Raw genomic sequence first — 15,029 nt, 5'->3', positions numbered from 1 at the left:
ACACACACACACACACACACACACACACACACACACACACACACACACACACACACACACACACACACACACACACACACACACACACACACATAGTCACTTAGTCACATGCATATACACACACACACACACACATGATCATATACATACACACACACACACATAGACATACACACTGGCTTGTTCACCTGCATGCTGGCTCTCTAGTTTTTGGGTTTAGGTAGCGGTAGCGATAGCTTAGCTCAGACTGCGATCAGATCTCAAGATTTAGGTCGATTGCTGTTATTGTTTTGGTTGGCTCCGTGCCGGTTTCGTGCTTTGTTTGTGGTTTTTTGTTGCAGATTTCCAGTGCTTGACGTGTGTTTCCGTGTGTTCCTGCTTCCTGGATTGGCAGTGGATGTCGTCACCCCCCCCCCCCAAAAAAAAATTAAAAAAAATCACTGGGTTTGTATGTGTATATTTATGCATGTGTACGCATATGTATGCGTATATATATGTATATATATATATTAAATATAGTAATAATGCACATATATATACTTTTGGTTTCTACCATCATGGTATCAATCATTAATATGTGTGCAGACAAGGGAAGGAAAAAAAAAAAAAAAAAAAAAAGGGTGACCGGAGGGGGGACCGGAGAGTGTGTTCCAACTATAGGGGATCACACTTCTCAGCCCCCCTGGGAAAGTCTACGCCAGGGTACTGGAGAGGAGAATATGGCCAATAGTCGTACCTCGGATTCAGGAGGAACAATGCGGTTTTCGTCCCGGTCGTGGAACACTGGACCAGCTCTACACCCTCCGCAGGGTGCTTGAGGGTTCAAGGGAATTTGCCCAACCAGTCCACATGTGTTTTGTGGATCGGGAGAAGGCATTTGACCGGGTCCCTGGTGGTATTCTGTGGGGGGTCAGTGAGTATGGAGTCCGGTGCCCTCTGTTAAGGGCTGTCTGGTCTCTATATGATTGGAGCAGGAGTCTGGTTCGCATTGCTAGCAGTAGGTCAGACTTGTTCCCAGTGCATGTTGGACTCCCGCAGGGCAGCCCTTTGTCACCAGTTCAGCTGAGGTGGCTCGGGCATCTCTATCGGATGCCTCCTTGACGCCTCCCTAGGGAGATGTTCCAGGCAAGTACCACCGGGAGGAGACCCCGGGGAAGACCCAGGACACGCTGGAGAAACTATGTGTCTCGGCTGGCCTGGGAACGTCTCTGGGAACGTCTGGGAATGACTCCCCCCGGTAGAGCTGGAGGAGGCAGGGTCTGGGTGAAGGAAGTTTGGGCATCTCTGCTGAGGCTGCTGCCGCCGTGACCCGGTTCCGGATAAGCGGTGGAGAATGGATGGATGGATGGATTAGCTTGGAGATTATAGTCAATATTTACAATTTATTGAGTAATGGTGAGTGATCAACCAACATACACACACACGCACGCACGCACGCACGCACGCACGCACGCACACACACACACACACACACACACACACACACACACACACACACAGACAGACAGACAGACAGACAGACAGAAAGAGAGAGAGACTAACTTGTACATATTCAGGTTTTAGTAGCTATTATGGTAACACTTGTATCAGATTGCCATGAGTGACAGAGGCAGCATCTGCTGTTCTCATCATGAGAACCATAGTTGTTGGTCAGACACAGTTACACTGAGGAACACATTCTAGAAATAAACTTGTCATGTCAAGGTCAGCAAATATTTTCTTTCTGATTTTCAGTCATGATGTGCACTTCAGTCAACCATCATTACAAACATTATAATATTCAGAGAAATAAAGTCTCAGAAGTAATTATTTATATAGTGCTTTTGTTCCTCCATAGATGTCAGATGTGAAGATAAATGTATGTTAATGAGAATCAAACTAAATGTAAATTTTGGTTTGACTCAGAACTGTCATCATCTGTCAGAGCCATTTTTATGCAAAGTAAACCCCATGACAGGTTTCATCATAAAGACTTGATGTCATGCTCTCAGTTGTGGTAAAAGAAGAGAAGCTCCCATCAGATCACCTTCAGTAGCAACATGTTCTCTTTAGCTTTGCTGCTGCTGCTGGCTGCAGGATCCTGTAAGTCTTACAGAGAAACTGATTGTACATTTAAAAATAGCTTTTTTCTGTTTTTTAAAATATTCAACATGTTTCCCTCCACAGGTGTGAAGTGTGAACAGCTGACTCAGCCGGCCTCTGTGACTGTGCAGCCAGGTCATCGTCTGACCATCAGCTGTCGGGTCTCTTATTCTCTCAGCAGCTACAACACAGCTTGGATCCGACAACCAGCAGGGAAAGGACTGGAATGGATCGGGATGAAAAATACTGGAGGTTCTTACTATAAAGATTCACTGAAAACCAAGTTCAGTATTGACTTGGACACTTCCAGTCAAACAGTGACTCTGAATGGACAGAACATGCAGCCTGAAGACTCTGCTGTGTATTATTGTGCCAGACAGTCACAGTGACACAAACATCAGCAAACCTGAACAAAAACCTCTCAGAGCCTGAACACTTGTGACATGAATCCACCAGAGGAGGAGCTCTCACACCACCACCGGTTTTTACTGCAAACATAAAAAGGAGGTTGACAATGAACTTTTTAAAAATCAGAATGACTAGAATTATAAATTAGAAAAAAAAGAAACTGTGTAAATGCTGCAACAGCAGAAACACAATTACATTATTAACCATCAGAATCTTTGTGTAAACACATTCATGCTGAAGATATTTTAGGTTAAAACACCCACAATTAAACTGGGACTTAATGTCTAGAGAGTTCAATTACCCTCTGTAAAGATTCAGTTTAATCATAAACTTTGGGTTGTTAAGTAATAACGAAGAATTGATGATTTTACATTATTTGCTTGTTTCCATCATGATTATTTTTTGGGTTGAACAGTTGTGATCTAAAGTGAGCTGTGAGTGAATGAAGAAGACATTAGAGAAACATCTACCACACATCTAAACTTACATCAACCACAAACACATTGATCACTGATTCACCTCCACACCACATTAATGCAACTTATGTCATTAAATCATTTCATTGAGAAAAGAACAATTTCAGAGAGTCCCAAGGTGTTGCTTTATTATAAACTGTACAGCTGAGCATCACAAAGTTGAACAGAGTGAACAGAGTGAGACTGACGGAAAAGGGGGAACACGGACTAAAATAGCTGCCTGCGGCGTGCACGCGCTTTGCATAGGTCATAAATCTATGGATGGTACCAGATACCAGGTCCTATTGGAATGTGGTCCTTGAATTTAAGACCCTAAATTAGGAGTTGTTTTTCAGGTTTAAGTGTAGGCTGTAGCACGGAGGAAAAGTTTACTTGGTGAAAAGTTACACAAGTTACATGCTAAATAGACATTTCTCTATTACACAAGATTATTGCATCATCCAGGTCAGAAATATCACCACAACCAGTTTAATCTCCAATTTTACTGACCTAAATAAGGTCACTCTGGGTTTTAATCAAATAATCAAATTAATAAATAAAACACATCACTTAAAAGGAAAGAAAATCACAAATCATTATTTGTATTTTTTTAAATGCTTTTAAAATACATAAAAAGACAACTGAATTCATTTAACTTTGATGTATCATTATTTTTCTATATTACCTCGAAGGTTTAAGAACTGGTTTAGTTTTGTCTTTGTTGAAAATCTGCTTTGAAAAGGAGTCAGCATAAAACAAACATACCCTCAATATTTCTGAGTTTGACTTCAGGACAGTGGACACATTTTAACAACATGCAACTGCAGGAGACATAATCACAGATCACAATCGCATCTCAGCATGTCAATGTTCAATGGTAATCAATTTATACAGGAATCAAGTAATTATCTGTTACATTACAAATGAACTGACTGACATCATCAATATTTTTTGAAAAGTAATATGAATCTGAAATGATTTCATCTGCTATACATATTGAATTAATGCATCTAATGAACTATACAGCTGTACCTTAATTTCTAGTATAATCATATTTTTTATTAAAATATAAGAAACTTTAGATTTTTCATCATTCTGAACAGCCAGATCAGTGATGTGATTGTCTTCCACAAACTGAACTGAAACATGTAAAAATGAAATGACTCTTGGTTATTAAACATTCAGTTGTTCTTGTGAGGAGGAGTCAATGTAAATGTGAAAACTTCCACCTGTACTTATGTGACTGCAGCGATGATGACAGGGAACTGTGGACGTTCAGGTTAACATGATGGATTATAGATCAGTTCTGCTGCTTTTAACTATCTGCAGCTCAGGTGAAGATTTTCACTGATCTTAATCTTACAAACGTAATTTTTGCAACTAATATGAGCATGCTATGTATGTCTTTCTTGGTTTTTCAGGTGTTGATGGTCAGATTCTGACAGAGTCTGAATCAGTGGTTAAAAGACCTGGAGACTCACACAGACTGACCTGTACAGCCTCTGGATTCTCCATCAGCAGCTATGGGATGGCCTGGATCAGACAGGCTCCTGGACAAGGACTGGAATGGGTTGCATATATCAGTTCTAGCGTTTACTACTCTCAGTCATTTCAAGGCCGGTTCACCATCTCCAGAGACACCAACAGACAGCAGGTGTATCTACAGATGAACAGTCTGAAGTCTGAAGACTCTGCTGTTTATTATTGCGCTCGTGACCCACAGTGACTCAAGCTGACTGAGCAGCTGTACAAAAACCTGCAGTATTTATTTATTTTTTATTTTTCCCTTGTCTGGATATATGGGTTAATATATATGGTTAACACCAAGTTTGGTTTATTATTGTACTCGAGAGGCACGGTTACACAGAAAGGAGATAATCGGTACAAAAACTTGACATGTCAAAACAGCAAAGATTTTCATTTTCAACTGAAGTTTCTGGTGTTTGTTATTTTGTTTTAATCACAGAAACTATTTTTTTTTTCCAGGTCTATAAAATCCCACATTTGTCCTTCATGGACTGAATTTTAATTTTTAAATTATTTTATTAAGTAGTTTAGTCTTGTGAATTTTATAAATTTGTTTTTTATTTTCTTTAAACTACAGTCCATCAAAATGATTTTCAAAATTATGTTTATATCCTTCCACTGAGCATTTATTGCACTGATACAATATTTCTTGCATAAAAAAATTTAAAACAACAAGCAGTTTGATTATTTGACGATTACTAAAACAAATACCAGAACTTTCTCTCAAGTTTACACACGTTTGTTTTAACATTTTTTGTGGTATCTCTGGATTGTAACATGACATCGAGGAGCTTTACTTTTTTGTAATTTTTTTTAAATGTACAGTTAGAGCCAAATCCACAAAAGGATTGCGCGGCTTTTGCGGCCGCTAAACCGGTGCAGATGACACAAAAAGAGAGCGTCTAATTCACAAAGCACCCGCAAAGGGCGAATTGCAACACAAACTGCGCTGCCAAGCAAATAGTGGCATTGTGCGCCTGTGCCATTTGCATGCATGTAAATTAGGTAATATTCATACATTCGGCGCAAAATTGCCCCCTTTCTATGCAAATAAGCCTCATTGCAAAAACCGACTAATTCACAAAGGCCAGCGCCATTTGCCACACGCAAAAATAATGGAGCAAATACCGTCTTTCAGAAGCGTGTATAAACTGCGCGCAAACGACTCCTCACTCCCCATCTGTCTCTGTTTCTCTCTGTCTTCAATATCATTCAAGCCTGTGTGATACTGAATGATATTAAAGGTGAAATCTAAAGTCAGACATGACTGTAAACAGTCAGATCAAGTGGGGTTGTGGACTTATCTCGGATTTAAAAATAAAAATAACAGGACGGAGCTCAGGATTCATCCATACAGTAAGGGGCTGCTTTAAACAATTCCACCATATAAACATATAAATCTAGAATGTGTGTGTCTAACAGCTGACCTGTAGGTGTGTGTAGCAAAACACAGAACATGAATTACCGTCAGATCCTGATCTGGGACCTCATCTATAAAGCTTGCTTGCGCACAAAAAGGGCCTGAAAGATGCGGCAGTGCGCGTCGCCGCGTAACCTACGCCGTATGCTCTGCGTCGTTTTAACGCGGAACCATAAATCAGCCTTGAACAGCACTGAGGGAGGAGGGAGGAGAGGGTACGGGGCTTTTCGCACAGTGTCTTGATGATTTACAGGCTGAGCCTACCGTTAGTTCTTAAACTGTAAAAAAAAAAAAACGGGGGGAGAGAGACAAAAGCATGAGTTTGAAAAGTGGGGGGGCATGTCCCCCCTGTTCCCCAGTAGAAATTCACGGCGTTTTATTTTCACTCGCTTTATTTTTTATTTCTGCAGTTTTCATTATGGACCAATCTGTGTGCTGAAATATGAAGAACACTGGAAACAGCTCCGCTCGACTCAGACAAGGGCAAATTGCACTCAGTTCCAAAACTTTATGGGCGTGTTTGCGCTGGTATATCATTAGAGCAAAATCTTTTGTGAATAGGACCTTAAAGCAGGGCAAATTGCGGGCACAAATGCGGCGCAATTCACAGCGCTATTTGCGGGCGCAATCTATTCTTTGTGGATTTGGCCCTTAGTGTTTGATCTTATTGATCTGAATGCAGAAAAACTCACTGGTCATGAAAACAGTTGAATCTGATAGTTTTGGTTCATTTCAGCAAAGTAGTGAGAGTTTGACATAAACATCTAAAAACCTGAAGGAGCTGATGTCCATGAGTGCTGTCATTAAAATGGAAGAAGACATAACAGAACAAAGTACATTTTAGGTATTTTCTTTTAAATAGCAGGAAACTACACTTTTAACATGGCTTATCAGGTTATAACTTTGGGAGGGGGGGTAATAATATAACTTGCTCCATAGATAATAAGCTGTATGTGTATTTAGTAGTAAAAATTGGACTTTAAAAGTGTCATGAAAGAGTGAATGTTGTGTTTATGCAATGAATAATTCTTACAATAATATGCCTGCACTGCAATTGCCTGACTGTCATATTTAAGGACCTATAGAGGGCGCTGTTGCACTGTGTAATGGATGGGAACGAGACATTGCATTGGGGGGAAGAAGGAGAAGGACTGAGAAGAAATGATGATGAATAAAGTTGCATCGGGGCATGGGGGCCGAGGCACCACCTGCAATCTGATAGGCCCCTGAAGTGCCACTGTGGAGCAAGGAAACATTATGCATGAAATAGACGATAGAACCTCTTTTTGTTTGATTTATCATGAATCAGACAGCACTAAATACTGAAATAAGAGCAAATATATTATTTATGTGTTTATCTTTTACAAACTAAAGTGAAACATGCAAACAACCTTGCTGATGAAATGACAGTAAACACTGTCAGATTGTTCTTGTGAGGAGGAGTCAATGTAAATGTGAAAACTTCCACCTGTACTTATGTGACTGCAGCGATGATGACAGAGAACTGTGGACATTCAGGTTAACATGATGGATTATAGATCAGTTCTGCTGCTTTTAACTATCTGCAGCTCAGGTGAAGATTTTCACTGATCTTAATCTTACAAACTTTATTTTTGCAACTAATGTGATGCATGCTATGTATGTCTTTCTTGGTTTTTCAGGTGTTGATGGTCAGACTCTGACAGAGTCTGAATCAGTGGTTAAAAGACCTGGAGACTCACACAGACTGACCTGTACAGCCTCTGGATTCACATTCAGTGACTATGGGATGGCCTGGATCAGACAGGCTCCTGGACAACGACTGGAGTGGATTGCATACATGTATACCAGTTCTAGCATTTACTACTCTCAGTCATTTCAAGGCCGGTTCACCATCTCCAGAGACAACAACAGACAGCAGGTGTATCTGCAGATGAACAGTCTGAAGACTGAAGACTCTGCTGTTTATTATTGCGCTCGAAGGACACAGTGACTCAAGCTGACTGAGCAGCTGTACAAAAACCTGCAGTATTTATATTAGATCATTCAAAGATTTAAGAACAAGGTCATGGGTGTTCAGCTTCTCTTTCTTCTTTCTCATGTATCTACTTATATCTCTGATCTTAAATTCATGGCAATGAAGACTGGATTGAATTAAAAACTAAAACTCACATATTGATTTTACTGCTGTGTCAAAATCCAAGTTAGTTTTCAGTTTTTATTCAAACATATACTGTTCAAGCATCAAATATCTGTTAATCAGTGTTTCCCACTTATTTCACACAACTGACGAGAATTACGTTTCTATACGGTCAAAACGTACAAAGACAGGGTCAAGTACAGTATTACAAAAGTAATCTGTAACAATTTGTATGGTGAATTAAACCAATTTGACAATTTGCCTTTAGGTAGCAATAACTGAACATGACACACTATGAAAACATTATTCAAATCTACTACACAGTTTAATTTCAAGTATAGACAACCACCAGCTCTTTTCATCATTTAACCATCACTCAAACAAAATTATGGAAATTATGACCCTTAGTGAAGAAAGACTGAAAAATAAGTTTGTATTTATGACACAAAATGAACTTATTATGTGAGCATAAATATGAAACTAAATGGGGAAATCAATCCTTCTTTTATAAGCTGTTTGTATCACATATCCAAAGTCATTTTCCTGCGTGCGGTATAGTGTGAATTGATTTAGATAATTCCTTCCTTCTGTGACGTTTTCCTTAAATGTTTTACAATCACATCTTCAGTTATAAAATAATAAGTAAAGGTTCACATTTAAACACACTGAAAAGTTGTCTCCATTTTTCACTTCACAGCTTCATATAAACTCATGATTGTGTTTGGTGGTTAAATAAATGTTCTGTAATTCCTGGTTCAGTCTGGAGCTGTTAATTCAATGAGGAGGAGTCAATGCAAACCTCACATCTTCAGCCTCTATTTATCTGACTGCACAGTGAACAACAGAGAGAAGTGAAAACCCAGTTGACACAATGGGATTCAGGACAGGACTGCTGCTTTTAACGATCTGCTGGACAGGTGAAAATGTGAAATGACTGAATTCAATCTGACTTCAGAAATGTGATGTGTTGTTTATGCATATTATCTTTTCTAATGACAGGTGTTGATGGTCAGACATTAACAGAGTCTGAATCAGTGGTTAAAAGACCTGGAGACTCCCACAAACTGACCTGTACAGTCTCTGGATTCTCCCTCAGCAGCAATTATTTTGCTTGGATCAGACAGGCTCCTGGAAAAGGACTGGAATGGATTTCAATCATTTGGTCTGATGCCAGCGCATCCTACTCTCAGTCATTTCAAGGCCGGTTCACCATCTCCAGAGACACCAACAGACAGCAGGTGTTTCTGCAGATGAACAGTCTGAAGACTGAAGACTCTGCTGTTTATTATTGTGCTCGTGACCCACAGTGACTCAAGCTGACTGAGCAGCTGTACAAAAACCTGCACTATATTAGATCATTCAAAGATTTAAGAACAAGTAAAGGTCATGGGTGTTCAGCTTCTCTCTCTTCTGTCTCATGTATCTACTTATATCTCTGATCTTGAATTTATGGCAATGAAGACTGGACTGAATTAAAAACTAAAACTCACTTATCGATTTTATTGCTGTGCCAAAATCCAAGTTAGTTTTCAGCTTTGAGTCAAACATAAACTGTTCAAGCATCAAATATCTGTTAACCAGTGTTTCCCACCACTGGTCCTCGAGTCACACTGTCCTGCATAGATGCTGCCCTGCTTAAGCACACCTGATTCTAATTAATGGTCCTCATTAGTTTATAATGGAGGTCTGCACAACTCTGTTGATGACGCAGCTACTTGTATAACGGTGTTGCTGAAGCAGGGCAGCATCTAAGCATCTTAATCAAACTGGATCAGACAACCTGCAGGAAAACCACTGGAGTGGATGTGACGTATCTACAGCAACGCGAGCAAAACAGAGTACTCTAGCAGGGTTCAAGGTTGAATAGAAATCACCAGAGATAACAGCAATAGTATATAGTATATCTGAGACTGTCTGGCTTAAGACCAGAGGACTCTGCAGTGTATTTTTGTGCCAAACACACAGTGCTGAAAGTAATCAGGGAGGCTTTCCAAAAACTTCTGAGTCAGTTTTTACACTGACGTTTAGGCAAGGCAAGGCAAGGAAAGTTTATTTGTATAGCACAATGCAATAAAAGGTAATTAAGTGCTTTACATCAACATTAAAAGCGGAAAGACACAATTAAACAGTAAATAACAAATAAAATGAAATAAAGTGATAAGAAAAGAGGTAAAATAATAAAAAGCACAAGTTGTTAAAAGGTAAGGGCAGAGTACAGCAGGTACATTTCATTCTTACAATGGCAAGAATTACGTTTTTATACGGTCCAAACGTACAAAGACCGGGTCAAATACAGGATTGCAGAAGTAATCTATAACAATTCATACGGGGAATTAAAACAATTTGACAATTTGCCTTTAGGTAGCAATAACTGAACATGCCAAACTTTGAAAACTACATTCAAATCTACCACACAGTTTAATTTCAAGTATAGACAACCACCAGCTCTTTTCATCATTTAAACATCACTCAAACAAAATTAGGGAAATTATGACATTTAGTGAAGAAAGACTGAAAAATAAGTTGTTATTTATGACACAAAATTAACTTATTATGTGAGCATAAATATGAAACTAATTGGGGAAATCCATCCTTCTTTTATAAGCTGTTTGTATCACATATCCAAAGTCATTTTCCTGCGTGCGGTATAGATTTGATCTCTTGCTGTGATGGCATGCTCATGTGTGAATTGATTTAGATAATTCCTTCCTTCTGTGACGTTTTCCTTAAATCTTTTACAATCACATCTTCAGTTATGAAATAATAAGTAAAGGTTCACATTTAAACACACTGAAAAGTTTTCTCCATTTTTCATTTCACAGCTTCATATGACCTCATGATTGTGTTTGGTGGTTAAATAAATGTTCTTTAATTCCTGGTTCAGTTTGGAACTGTTAATTCAATGAGGAGGAGTCAATGCAAACCTCACATCTTCAGCCTCTATTTATCTGACTGCACAGTGAACAACAGAGAGAAGTGAAAACACAGTTGACACAATGGGATTCAGGACAGGACTGCTGCTTTTAACGATCTGCTGGACAGGTGAAAATGTGAAATGACTGAATTCAATCTGACTTCAGAAATGTTATGTGTTGTTTACGGATATTGGCCGGGTTTCCCAGATCAGTTAAGTAGTTCTTAACAGCGAAAGACTTCTTTCAAACCTTCTTAAGGAGCCTGTGAAAGAAAATCGCGTTTCCCAGAGTTGCTCTTAGCTTAAGTATCTCTTTCATTAAGAAGGAAATGAAAGATGCTGCTGACCCAGTCTTTACAACTATCTTAGTGAACAAAGACTCACAGATCCAGCCGCGTCAGGCAAATCAATATCACACCAAGCAATGAGATATTAAAACAATGCACCCCGCACAAATTTTGATCTATTTTATACTTTAGATTTAGCCTATATTGTTTAGCATTTATTGGTGACAGCAAAGGGGGAAAAAAAAGAAAAATAAGGAATAACAAGTGTGTTCCTGTATATGCTTTATGCGCACAAATAAAACGATCATCATGAATATCATTTATTTGATAATTTGGCTGCTATACAGCATGTTCTCGCTGCAAATCAACCGCGTCGCCGTGCGCGAAGCAGAACTGTTTTTATGAACGCATTCGTGCGTCAGCACTTCAGTCCCCTGGACGTGCCGTCGGACCGGGCTGTCCAGGCAGCCGTGACACCTGCGCCGTGCGCGAGCCCGAGCACCTACATGTGTGATGACAGGGAAGCAGCAGCTGAAGAACGGCAGCCTTTGATGAATCGTTCATTACAGTCTCAAATATAATCAATGGTGTCGGTTTATATTAAAGAATCTTTTTGCCCAGAAGAAAAAAGAGCGAAGACAACGACCCATAACTATTATCTTCTCTTGAAAAAACACACCTACACCGCGGGGTTTAGGATAAAAAGACGCTGCAGCGCGAGTCGGGATGCAGCGTCTCAGAAGAGCAGTGGAATACGTGGCGGGGATGATCTCTGCAATCTGAAGCCCTCTATAAATGTAAAAAGAATTTCACTTATCACGGGTTCTTTTTGGAACATAACCCCTGCGAAAAACCAGGGATTGCTGTAATTCCACGTTGCGATTTGCGAAACTCGCCTTCTCTTGGCTCATGTTTTTGAACGCACACACACGCCCACCACGTTTACTCCCGGTCTCTGCGTGTGGGGAAAAAAAGCCTCACTGTAGCCAGAAATAACGGAGTAACGCACCGTTTGGATGAAAAAACGTCATTGAATTATATTTATCATCTTAATTTTTTATTATAACGCACAGGCAGCAGGGAATTAGTGCGTTAGGTAGCAGTGCTGCGTGTGAAAATGCGCTGATAGTGACCGGTGATCGATTTACCTGGCATCGATTGATTTGGTTTCAGAACCGGGCAGCTGCTCCAAAGAGCTTCTGAAAGAGCGAAACTAAAGGACGGTGTTAAGAAGTCATCTGGGAAACACCCGTATCTTAGGGTTGTCTCTTAGTTCAAACCTTCTTTGAACCTCTCTTAAATCCTTAAGAGAGGTTGGATCTGGGAAACCCGGCCATTGTCTTTTCGATTGACAGGTGTTGATGGTCAGACATTAACAGAGTCTGAATCAGTGGTTAAGAGACCTGGAGACTCCCACAAACTGACCTGTACAGTCTCTGGATTCTCCCTCAGCAGCTATTCTGTTGCTTGGGTCAGACAGGCTCCTGGAAAAGGACTGGAATGGATTTCAATCATTTGGTCTGATGCCAACGCATCCTACTCTCAGTCATTTCAAGGCCGGTTCACCATCTCCAGAGACACCAACAGACAGCAGGTGTATCTGCAGATGAACAGTCTGAAGACTGAAGACTCTGCTGTTTATTATTGTGCTCGAAGGGCACAGTGACACAGAAAGGAGAAACGCGGTACAAAAACTTGGCATGTCAAAACGGAAAAGATTTTCATATAAACACTTTTACTTTCTGTTGTTTGTTATTTTGTCTGAATAGCCCAGAAACTGAAATTTGCCAGAGAAACCAAGCTTTGTAAAAACTGTTCATGAGGTAAAATAGAAAAAGTAATTTTTAAGACACACAGGACAGTGTGCACCAAGGACCAGGGTTGGGAAACTGCATTCAACTAGAATAAACTGTTAACAGGAGCCTCCTTAATGACGTTCTGATGAGATCGCGTTACTGCACCTCTGTCCTGCTGGAAACAGATGATTATGAACCCGATCATCAGTTAACAAGCAACAAAAAGTACCCTATAAAAGATGTATCACTGAAAGTAAGCTGATAATTATATGTGCTAAGTTTGGATAATAACAGTGATACCTGGAGAGGCGTGATTGGGAGGAACGGCCTCCCCGATCTGAACCCGAGCGGTGTTTTGTTGTTGGACTTCTGTGCTAGTCACAGTTTGTCCATAACGAACACCATGTTCAAGCATAAGGGTGTCCATCAGTGCCGGTGGCACCAGGACACCCTAGGCTGGAGGTCAGTGATTGACTTTGTTGTTGTTTCATCTGATCTTCGGCCGCATGTCTTGGACACTCGGTTGAAGAGAGGGGCTGAGCTGTCAACTGATCACCACCTGGTGGTGAGTTGGATGCGCTGGCGGAGGAGGAAGTTGGGCAGACCCAAACAGATTGTGAGGGTCTGTTGGGAACGTCTGGCTGAGCCCTCTGTCAGGGACGTCTTCAACTCTCATCTCCGAGAGAACTTCTCTCAGATCCCGGGGGAGGCAGGGGACATCTAGTCCGAGTGGACCATGTTCTCTGCCTCCATTGTCGACGCGGCGGCTCGAAGTTGTGGTCGCAGGGTCTCCGGTGCCTGTCGTGGCGGCAATCTTAGAACCCGGTGGTGGACACCGGAAGTACAGGATGCCGTCAGACTGAAGAAGGAGTCCTACCGGGCTATGTTGGCCTGTGGGACTCCTGACGCAGTAGATAGGTACCGGCAGGCCAAGCGAGCTGCGGCTTGGGCAGTCCTGGAGGCAAAAACTCGGGTCCGCGAGGAGTTTGGTGAGGCCATGGAAGAAGACTTTTGGTCGGCCTCGAGGAAATTCTGGCGAACTGTTATGTGCCTCAGAAGGGGGAAGCAGTACTCTGCCGGCACCGTTTATGGTGTGGGTGGGGAGCTGTTGACCTCGACTGGGGGCATTGTCAGACAGTGGAAGGAATACTTCAAGGATCTCCTCAATCCGACTGACATCCTTCCATTGAGGAAGCAGAGAGTGTGGACTCTGGGATGTGCTCATCCATCACCCAAGCCAAAGTCACTGTGGTAGTTAATAAGCTCCTCATTGGCAAGGGTACCTCAAGTCTCTGGATGTCATAGGACTGTCTTGGTTGACACACCTCTGCGACATTGCATGGAGGAAGGGGACAGTGCCGCTGGAGTGGCAAACCAGAGTGGTGGTCCCTCTTTTTAAAAAGGGGGACCGGAGAGTGTGTTCCAACTATAGGGGATCACACTTCTCAGCCCCCCTGGGAAAGTCTACGCCAGGGTACTGGAGAGGAGAATATGGCCAATAGTCGTACCTCGGATTCAGGAGGAACAATGCGGTTTTCGTCCCGGTCGTGGAACACTGGACCAGCTCTACACCCTCCGCAGGGTGCTTGAGGGTTCAAGGGAATTTGCCCAACCAGTCCACATGTGTTTTGTGGATCGGGAGAAGGCATTTGACCGGGTCCCTGGTGGTATTCTGTGGGGGGTCAGTGAGTATGGAGTCCGGTGCCCTCTGTTAAGGGCTGTCTGGTCTCTATATGATTGGAGCAGGAGTCTGGTTCGCATTGCTTGCAGTAGGTCAGACTTGTTCCCAGTGCATGTTGTACTCCCGCAGGGCAGCCCTTTGTCACCAGTTCAGCTGAGGTGGCTCGGGCATCTCTATCGGATGCCTCCTTGACGCCTCCCTAGGGAGATGTTCCAGGCAAGTACCACCGGGAGGAGACCCCGGGGAAGACCCAGGACACGCTGGAGAAACTATGTGTCTTGGCTGGCCTGGGAACGTCTCTGGGAACGTCTGGGAACGACTCCCCCGGTAGAGCTGGAGG

General features: G+C 41.7%; 1 gene segment (V, D, J or C); it reads left to right on the top strand.

The window, feature by feature from the left end:
* Positions 1–2,039: 2,039 nt before the first annotated feature.
* Positions 2,040–2,471, top strand: LOC133444809 (Ig heavy chain V region 5A-like). The segment is given in 2 exon segments: positions 2,040–2,082; positions 2,167–2,471. Coding segments are annotated over 2 exon segments (348 nt in total).
* The last annotated feature ends 12,558 nt before the right edge of the window (positions 2,472–15,029 follow it).

The sequence above is a fragment of the Cololabis saira genome, chromosome 5 (genome assembly GCF_033807715.1).
Source record: "Cololabis saira isolate AMF1-May2022 chromosome 5, fColSai1.1, whole genome shotgun sequence".
Taxonomy (NCBI): Eukaryota; Metazoa; Chordata; class Actinopteri; order Beloniformes; family Belonidae; genus Cololabis; species Cololabis saira.
The sequence above is the reverse complement of the archived record's forward strand: the minus strand, read 5'-3'. Positions and strand labels throughout refer to the sequence as shown.